The sequence below is a fragment of the Cryptomeria japonica genome, chromosome 3 (genome assembly GCF_030272615.1).
Source record: "Cryptomeria japonica chromosome 3, Sugi_1.0, whole genome shotgun sequence".
Lineage (NCBI taxonomy): Eukaryota > Viridiplantae > Streptophyta > Pinopsida > Cupressales > Cupressaceae > Cryptomeria > Cryptomeria japonica.
Window position 1 is genome coordinate 907,117,593 of NC_081407.1, and position 10,612 is coordinate 907,128,204.

At 35.6% G+C, this 10,612-nt stretch overlaps 1 protein-coding gene across 4 annotated transcripts; it reads right to left on the minus strand.

The window, feature by feature from the left end:
* Positions 1–864: 864 nt before the first annotated feature.
* On the minus strand, positions 865–8,047 carry LOC131067020 (heterogeneous nuclear ribonucleoprotein 1). 4 transcript variants are annotated; one of them, XM_058001954.2, is made up of 3 exons: positions 7,423–8,047; positions 6,071–7,166; positions 865–1,754 (listed from the first exon to the last, which is right to left on the minus strand). In XM_058001954.2, the coding sequence occupies exons 1-2, from the start codon at positions 7,642–7,644 to the stop codon at positions 6,081–6,083; spliced, it is 1,308 nt and encodes a 435-aa protein (XP_057857937.1). In that variant the 5' UTR covers positions 7,645–8,047; the 3' UTR covers positions 865–1,754; positions 6,071–6,080. The 4 variants fall into 4 exon arrangements, with proteins under 4 accessions (XP_057857937.1, XP_057857936.1, XP_057857935.1 ...); XM_058001953.2 differs by lacking the exon at positions 865–1,754 and adding an exon at positions 5,823–5,938; XM_058001952.2 differs by lacking the exon at positions 865–1,754 and adding an exon at positions 5,823–5,943.
* Positions 8,048–10,612: the final 2,565 nt, after the last annotated feature.

Consider the following 10,612-nt stretch of genomic DNA (forward strand, 5'->3'; position numbering starts at 1 on the left):
CAATAATTCATCATTAAGATAATAAATCAAATGAGAAATTATAAATTTAACTTTACAACTTATCTATGTAATTAAATTTACAATCTAACCTCATTTCACTCATCATCTTGATGATAGATCACTAACAAAACGAACCAACGCAATGTGCAATTCATAACATGTCAAATTAGATACAACAAAATTTATGTACTCGAACAAAATCCTACAACACATTTGACTTAAAACTTGTCAACCACTAATTAAAGTGATCCATTAACAACTGCTATTACACAGTGGAACAGCCATCGTTCGCCGCTCACTGTTTTTTTAAAAAAAGATTATCTTTCAAAGCTTATACAAGGATTTTTGGTAGGCTCAAATTCAATTACTTTCATTGATTTTATTTCTTTATTATAACTTATCTCTTAGCTTGAATCCTCATCTTGGTTGCAGTTTATTTAATATTTAATCTTGTGTAATTAATATTAGCTTAAATATGTAAATTATACTTTCGACATTGTTGTTAAACATAGTTTTTTTTATAACACGCACAAACTACAATTCGGTTCCTTCTCAACATGATATACCATGCAAACAATTATATGAGATCACCTAGTTCGTGGCAAACAAATTCTAGAGCAGAATGATTAAATGATTGCTTTCAGATTAAAAATCTTAATAACTTTGGCTTCAAAAAGCCATAACCCACAATGTCCATGTTATCGAAAACCAATTAAAAAATTCAAATCTGCTCAACATTACATGGCCAAATAATCTAGCATGTCTTTTTTCAAGCCTAACTTGAATTGAAGGCACTTCGTACATGCGTATTCAATACAATTAGCAATGAACACATTTCACAAACAAAAACATGACACAATGGCAGCAGGATAATTTCTATGATCTATTAAACCCATTTAACCTACATAATTATCGGACAAGTGTTTTCATCATTGTCAGATGAACATGTAAGTAGTTTCAAGTGATTCTTGATTTACATTCTCATATTTTACTCTTATGAGCATCACCTATAAGAAATGATGCAAAATGACTTGAATCATAAATGAACTTAACAAAAGGTTAAACATTTCATTAAAAAACAAAAGGTTAGACATTGCAATGGCTAATGGGTTCTCCAACAAAAACAATCTTTCAATCTTTGCTTTTGACTTGTAGCAGGAAATGAATGCAAAATGAACCATTCCATTCACTTGTAGAACATCACATAACAACACACTTTGAATCATAAATGAACTTAACAAAAGGTTAAACATTTCATTGAAAAACAGAAGGTTAGACATTGCAATGGCTAATGGGTTCTCCAGCAAATACAATCTTACAATCTTTGCTTTAAACTTGTCGCAGGACATGTAATTTATATTTAACCCTCATCTAAAATGCAATGACTAAATACATCGAGGCCCAAACTAATATACTACCACAAGGTCACTTGAGAAATCTACGAGTCATATTTATAATAGGTTTGACTCAAAAAAGTTAACAATCTATTAAACACATGGTAAATGCGGCAGCAAAACTTCAACATTCAGAAAAGTGGTCACCAATTCAAGAAAACATGATAGATCCATGCGTATATAATTGACTTAGATCCTCCTTGCGCAAGAAAAATAAATAAACAGCCTCTTTTTAAATAGCTTACCAAGCCACCATAATTTCATAACCAGATTCAGTGGCAGTCCAATGAACCCCACCCAAGCCTTTGACCCACTTACCGTCAATCCATCGACAGCACATTCCAATGGTTCAACAAGGTCCTGGGCAAGTACCAAACAACTCGTGAAAGATAAAACGGTGTATCTTTAAAATAAATCTCATAGAGCCCCTTATATTACTTTTCGAGATTAACTAGGAAAATAAGCTGAGGGTCTACTACAACTAAAGTTACTATTACTTTTGCCTTTCAGTAAATCTTCAATCTTAGTTTAACCATGCGCTAAATATCTGTACATTCTATACTAATTGAACTAGATGATTCAGTAAAAATTTGCATAAAAACAAAACAAACAGCAATCTTGTCCTTAAAGGAAGACCTGAATTAGTAGTTTTTCTAAGCTAAGCTTCCACCTTCAAATATTGACTAGTCTCACCTCCATTTCATTATCACACGAATCTGGTATTAAATGAATCGTTCTGTCATATTACTCCATCAGTTGACCAATCAGTGCCGTGTTGACTAGATTTTAAAGAAAGCCATTATATGATCTCTACCAATTGAGATATACCGGTCCTAAATACTGAGATAGGAGATCCACCTTATTGAAACAACCAATTCAGAAAATTCTACAAATAATGGCTGGCTTAACACAATATTTTCACAATTATCACCCCCAATCACTTCTTTCGCCTGAAAGATTTTACACCGATACCTCTCATCTATCCTTTTGATATATCGAAGGAAATTTGAAATTCTCTAATGTGTCCAAGTTATTTCACTTATTTTCTCCAAAATAAATGAGTCTAAATTATAACTGTTAATTGATGCTCACTGTTCTACTAGCAAACCATTTTTTGCTGTTGCAATGTCTAAAAATGGGCAAAAAACTGCAAATTTAACACCTTAATGGTGAAGTAAAATAAAAGGATGAATATGATGTTTCAGGCATACCAAAATTGTAGGAAAATCTATCATGTAATCATAATACTGCCCAAGCGCACCTTGAATATCCCAGAGTGCATTAACTGAATCTACACATTTATTACTCACACACGCCACACATGGCCTCTCTAAAGACAAGAATGAGGCCATAACTTTTATGATTGATAAATTTAAAAACTCTCATTCCTTTCTGCTAAAATCCCATAAGATCATAAGAAAAATTTGATTCGCAAATGTTTAAACCAGAGCAGCAAAAATTGCTAAGGACCAGCAAGTAATCATATATCATTCAAAATCCAATGTAATTCTGACCCACCACACTGAATGGCAGTCAGCCCCAAAAATTTATCACCAGACACATCCCACTGGATGGCAGACAACCAAAATTTTATCTGTAAAATTTGTGTGCTTTTCACACCTTGTCAGTCTTTTCATTTGACAATCAATTTTTTTTCACTATTAAATGAATATTATTTTCATTTTTATTTGCCATATTTTCCCTGTTATATACCATGTAAATAGAATGTTACCATTGTTTTTGCAATGTCCTAGAACAGGCAAGGTAAACTCTCAGAACTTGAAACTCAGAATCCCAGATGTCCATTTCTATTACTCTAGATATAACATATAACATCAGATGAATGTTAAATACGAAATGTCATGAGGTTTCAAATCCTACATCCACACAGGTCCTACATCCACACAGGTAACAGATATCTGTTTGGACCAGTCTCATTTGTGACTTCCAATTCTAGTAGTCATACTAGACCATACTCGCCTAAAACGGCTCCCACTCCAACCACACATACTGCAGAATCCTGGGCTTTATCAAGTCACAGTGAATCATCTTTGTTGTGGTTTAAAAACTGGGCAAGTCGCTCACCAACTTGCAAGCACTCGCCATATTTTAACAAGTTTTTGGCTGAGTACTCCCCAAAAAATCTCCACAGGTTTTCTTTTTTTTCATTGCTGTGGATCTGAATGATTTCCAACATAGATTCTTAGCTATGCAAGAAATAAATTTATTTCTAAATGCTTTTTAACAATATTTTGGAGTTTGAAATCTCTTTTATTTTCAATTTTTTCACTGCTGTGGATTTGAATGGTTTCCAACAAATATTCTTATAATTTTAACATTGCTTTGCAGTTCCTAAAGATCAATTTATGATCTTATGTACTTTCTTAATATGCAAAGTTCTCACGTCTTAGTCAAAATATGTAATGCTGAGTTCTTGAACTGTGATTTGGATAATAAGGGACAGATGCCAAACTCCATGAGAGCTTCAACATGTCTTTAATCAGATGCAATTCAATTGTCATACAGACACATGCCAAACTCCATGAGAGCTTCAACATGTCTTTAATCAGATGCAATTCAATTGTCATACAGACACGTGCCAACATGACTCATCAGTCAGCAACAAGCCCTCTTAAGAAACTTAGAAAGCTCAAAGCACACAAGGGAATTTCTCAGGGAGCATACCAAACCTTGCCATCCCACCTACACCCAGAGTATAAAGAAGCAGAAATAAGGGATTATGAAACAAACTCCCAAGTTCGAAGCCCATGAGGATCCTTCTTGGGGAATATATAAGTCCCCACCAACCCACATTAACCCATACTATAAGAAAGAGCAGAATGGAATTCTTATTGTTACTAATTAAACATTCACTAGCTTTAAAATAATGCATTATAGCCCTGGGATAATAATATGTTACTATCAAATACAAGATAAAATAATACCAAGAATCTAAGGACTAAATTATACACAAAGGCAAAGCTATCAAACTTTTTTCAACTCTTACCTACATGCAAGATAATACTGTTTTTAAGCCCTGGCTTGGCCTGTAAGTGTCCCTCAAGAAAACAAGGAAGCTAACAAAAACATCTATTATTGTTCAATTTCTTTACTCGGGTTGCAATCTCACAACCAAGGTTGCGAGCAAAGCAGGCCTTGTCTATCCACCTACACCCTCCATAGCGCATATCTCACACCCCAGTTTATACAAAATGATAAGGGCAGATACAGCTCTACAATCCAACCACAAAACCAGATACCGAACAAGAGAAATGCACAACACATTACAACCCTCACCCTCAAGCATACTCTGCCACATACATATCAAAGGTACAGCTTTATGAAAACAAACTCTAGTACAACAGATGACGTGGAACTAGCCACAAAAGAAGAACAAAGAAGGTACTCCATATCACAAAACACATGGTACAAGTTATAGAACCACATGGTATATTGAATGTAGAATTTGAACAAAATATTGTCTTCATGAAATCGTATTAACTTCAAGTTGTAGTCCAAGATTGAAAATTAGAAGAGCATGACCAGAGAGTTTAAGGTTCAACCTCTAGCTGATCAAACATGATTGAACTGTAGCATACAAATACAGAATTTCAAGCATATAATGGATGTCTAACTAAATTTTAAATAATGCAAAGAAAAGGCAGAATATATTTTTACTCAACAAAAAAAATCAACTGCATAATAGATAATTACATAGAGAATGCTAGAGACATTTTGAAAGCCAAACAAAACTTAAACTATCACCAAAATGGATGATTAAGATGACATCATTGATGCACTTGTGAGAACTATGATGATGAGATAGCAAGAAAGAAAGGGTCCAACCTAAAAAGGAAAAGTTAACCTCCAAACAGATAACAATTCAAAGCTTTATCCCAAATGAAAAAAAGAAAATCTGATGATATAACATATAGGGTAGTTTGAGAAACAACTCTAGCACAGTTCTTTCAACACATTCCCTTCCAGTTCTGAAACTTTAAAATGAAATGATGGATAAAAATATGCACTCCACAGGAATCAACCAACAGAACAAGAGGAATCGTTAATATTGATAACCATACTATATGGAATAGTTTGCTACTGATTGACAGCATTCTTTTCCCTTGAGTTTTACATTGTCAAATTTAAATGCAAATTATTGACTTAATCTAGCAAATTGCACTAGACACTTGAAAAATGTATAAAGACTTAATACATGTATTCTAACAATTTGATGTCTCAAATTGCATGATTTGGCATATTATTAGTCCCAAATTCATATCTAGTTAAGAGGAAGAAAATAAACACGTCCACAATTCTTATCTAGTCAGACTTACAATAATTGTATTTAAAACATATAATGGCTGCTGAAGTAGGCAGGAATGCATATCAATGAAACCTAAATATGAGGTAAAGCAATGCTGCATCTCCACAGAAATAAATAGTCTCATTTAACCAAAAATACCGTGAAGTTAGAATACAAGGCAGCCATAGCAAAGCCAGCTGACAAATGATTTTGCCAAAACCTTCTTGAAATCAACCTCCTGCACTGATATTAGCAGGCACCACAAAAAACATTGTTGAATGCAAAAAGATAAAGAAAAGAAAAAAGTACATGTTTGTCAAAAGTGCTTCAATTGATGATTCTTGAGGTGAAATCTGAAGCAAGAATGTACCGAATTGCAATTAGCTTGCCCGATCACCAGATGCTGGGTAGGGCCTAAACCTTGCATCTGCAACTCTCTGTGTTTGTCTACCTGCTGCACCATATCCAGGAGAACCATTGACACCAGAATCAGCTTGAACTGGACCACCCATGGCATAGCCACCAGTAGGAACCGCACCAGAAGGGGGAGCATTGTATTGATCCCCATATCCTTGACCACCATAAACATCACCAGTGCCTCCTTGATATCCAGCACTGACACCACCAGCACTAGGAGGCACATAAGCGCCAGTACCAGTAGCACTACCATATCCCCCACCATATGCAGCAGCATCAGGACCGCTTCCATAACCATACCCAGCACCAGCACCCTGACTTGTCTGCATTGCTGAGCCCCAAGGAGCACTTGCTCCCCCTGGGGCTGCTGCTGCGTAGCCACCAGCCATCGGAGCACTTGCATAAGGAGCAGGAGCTCCAGCACCATAAGCAGGATTCCCATAGCCAGTCGCATAAGCACCTCCTGCATAACCTGCAGGAGCACCACCATATGCAGGTGGTGGAGGAGCCGCCCCTGCAGCAGCTCCATACCCTCCTCCATTGACACCAGGGGCACCATAACCTCCAGGGAAATACCCTGGAACAGCCCCGCCATACGGAGCATACCCACCTCTGCCAGCTGGGGGAGGTGCAGGTGCCCCGTACCTGCTAGTAGGCGCCCCTCCAAAACCACTACCAGGACTGGATCTAGCCCTCGCTCCACCAGGAGACATTTCCTTGGGCAATGCCCTCTTTACTTCGACCATCTTGTCGTGAAGCTGATGGAAGTTCTTCGTAACCACCTTGTCGACTGCATCTTCTGTATCAAAAGTAATAAAACCAAACCCTCTAGGCCTCTGTGAAACGTGATCATACATCACAACAACATCTGTAATGTTCCCAAACTGCTCAAAATACTTCCTGAAATCATCCTCTGTGACAGTGGGAGCTAATCCCCCAACAAAAATTTTCTTGGTCCTAGGCCCTCCTACTCCCATATTGCTTCCACTATTCTTCATTTGCGCATTCCTCTGTTGTTCTTCCCTCGGCACTGCCCTTTTCAATTCAACCTAATCCATACATTAACACACGCCAATCAGTAGAAGAAAATGGAGAAAACCTAGATTTTTTTTTAGAGGGGAGAAAAAAAGGCTAAACCCTAAACAAAAACCCTAATTAAAAAAAGCCGGACTAAAACAAGATAAGATCCAAGTGGGTTTTTCTAAACCAATCGGAGATTTATAAGGGTGTCCTTAAATCAATCAGAAACCCTACAGGGTGTATGTAGATGTTCGAAAAATCAAATGGGTATTACCGAAACCATACCTGTCTGCCATCTATGGTATGCTTATCCTGCAATACTCGCTCTACAACATTTGGATCCGCAAATCCAATAAACCCAAATCCTCTAGCTCGTCCAGTCATTCTGTCTCTCATTATAACAGTTTCTGCCACTTCCCCGTATGCCTTGAAGTAGTCTTTCAGGGTTTCTTCGTTGGTCTCCCATGAAATGCCTCCAATGAAAACCTTCCCCTGCTCTGTATCCATGGCTTGTAATAAAAAGGGAAACAAATACCCTGTGATAGCACAAAAAAGAAAAAGAGGGGAAAAAATATAGAAACAAAAAAGAGGAATGCAGCTTCAAATGGCCTGATCGTTGAACAATGAATAAAGCAGAAGTAAACTATGTTCTTATTCAAGGGAACTACTCGGTAATTGTTGGGTTCAGACCAGATCTATGGTCTCTCCTAAGTATACACTAGCCTATGCTCTCCTTATTAGCTCCTGCCTTAACTACTATCTATCTATCAGAGAGCTCACCAGATCCAACGATGCTTTTATTTCTACACTCAGCAAAACCTCAAACAACGCAATTTATACGATTTCCGGACATTAATGAAAGGTCGTATCGTTTTTCCTCTTAGGGGCCAACATTTTCCTAAGTATAAAAAATGGTGACAAAAATGAAACATTGCGATTGTATTGCTTTCTAATTGTAAAGAAATAAAATGATTTTTTTTATAAAACTAGGTTTAATTGAAGATGATAATTACAATTAGAAACTAAACGAATAAATAAAAATTTAAAAAGGAGTGAAAGGAAAGATTAAAAAGAAATTCGGAAGAAGTTTTGATCTAGCTTATTATAATATGTTTGTCTTAATGTATAATTAATCATATGACGATTAAATTGTGTGCATATTTTTTTTATCAATGTAATTATTTTAATATATAATTTTGTGTTTTTTTTCAATTTATGATTTAAGGTTTTTTATTGCTTTTATAAGACTTTATAATTAATAAATGTTTATTTTATTCTATGTCTTTTAGGTAGCTTAGGGCTTTACAAGTCTATGAAGATATGTAGTAAGTATTAGATTTCTAGATTAAACTATGTTCATATTTTGGAATCAACGTTTTTGCTTTAATGAATAATTTTGTGTTTTTGTTTCAATTTATGATTCGAGTTTTCGTTGACTCTTTTTGTATCATATTGTTTTTGTGAGACTATAGATAATACATGTTTATTTTGCTTTGTCTTTTGGGTAGCTTAGGGCTTTAAAAAATGCCCAAAGCAGAGTCATCTAAACTATTGTTGCAAGTGGCAATAACAATGCTTGTCAATCATGTAGAAATTCCTCCTAAACGTTTAGGACAAGATAATTCCTTAGATTCCAATGTTATTTTACCAATAGATGTTATTAAATCTATTTGTAACTAGTATCAAAGCTATAGTTTATTGCATAACATGTGGTTTATATCCCTTTTGAAAAATATTTTCTTTCTTGAGCTAAGAATTCCTAAGAGCCTCATGAACCTTTCCCTGTGATTTTTCTTATTCACTTTTCATTGATCCATAAAAAAGATGGAGATAAACTCTTAGATTTTACCAACTATGAATATCTTTATGTTGACTATAGAAACATCTTCAAGAATATTGTAAAACTACCACTAATGGATACCATTGTAGATAAGCATGATCATACCATATGCAAACATAAAGACAAACATAAAACATAGATTATATCATATAAAGACAACATGTATATTCATTGTGGCAACATATTTAACCTATAGAAACCCTAAAATGATGACAACTCCAATGTGAATGTAAAATTTGCTCCTTTCACCACTATTGCAATCCAAGTACAGATGTGTTACAACACCCCTAGGGCTATCCAAAGTCTTAATAAAGTCTCAAATCACTCCCCACACCTATAATGTGAGTTTACAGCTTAGAAACCCTTGTTCTATAATTTTCACTTATAGAATAAAGATTTTGATGTGAGTCAACCCTTTTAACTTCATTACAATCGTTATATGTCATTCCTATGCCCCTCATGGTACCAAAATGGGAGAACAATTATTAAAAAAATGAATTGAATTGTCAAAACCTTTCACATTCCAAGAACTTCATTAATTGTAATAAATTTGATGCTTTTACTAAAAGGCAATTTTACAAATATTGTGGTTGAGATAAAATTGATGACCTCCTTAGCATGGATGATGATGCAATCCCACTTATGGCCCTATGGGGTCAAGGTGGTAAAAAGAAAAGGTGTGGGTGGTGCATGAAGTGAGTGGGAGGAAGGGATATTCCCACCCCTTGGGTACACTTGTCAAATTGTTTCACCTACCATGTGCAAAAATAACTCACCATGGCACTTGAGGCCCAATACCCTCCAAAGGCTTAACCAAAGTGGGGCATTGAATAAGATAAGGTAACTCTCTATCATCCTTCCAATCTCATCCCTCACCTTTTCTTACCTTCAACATAGCCCTAAAAATTATTGGACCCATTAAATTATAGGAGATGGGAGGGCCCCTACTATTCTAAGGTAGTGGTGGATGTGAAGATAAAATAGAAAAAGGCTATGGCACATTCATAACAAAATTTCTACTTTAGCCTGAATTTTAACCCCTATTTGAGGGACCCCTAAGATTATTTACAGCATCACAAACACTCCATGACTAAAGTGGAACTCCATGACCCTGATGATCCAACATTTTTCAACATAAGTTTTAGATCATGCCTCCCCTATAAGTAGGCAGTAAGTTCCCAAAATTTTAGGGACTTAAAATAATGTATGACATTCTTCCTAACATCATTATCATGGTATCATTTTTATCTACTTAAAATCGAACCTTATAACCCTATCAATCATGTATCATCTCCTAACCTCATTTTTCTCCTCACCTTCTTTTCTAGAACCACATTACCCTCTAACTCATCTTATTCACTTGAAGCACATAGGAGCCCACATAAAGGCCATGCAATATTTTACTCTTTTTTATTATGTTTATGGGGTTTTTTTTTAAGGGTGGAAATTATTAATCAATAAAGAATGTCACAAAGCAATGATGGAAAGCAAGCATTACAGTGGGACAAACAACAAAGAAACCAACCAATTATAGTTCACCCAAAACACCCAAATAATCTTGCATGTTTTCTATAACTAAATCCTCTAGAATTTGAGAGTACTCTAAGGACAAGTGCCCCCAATCCCCAATACTCC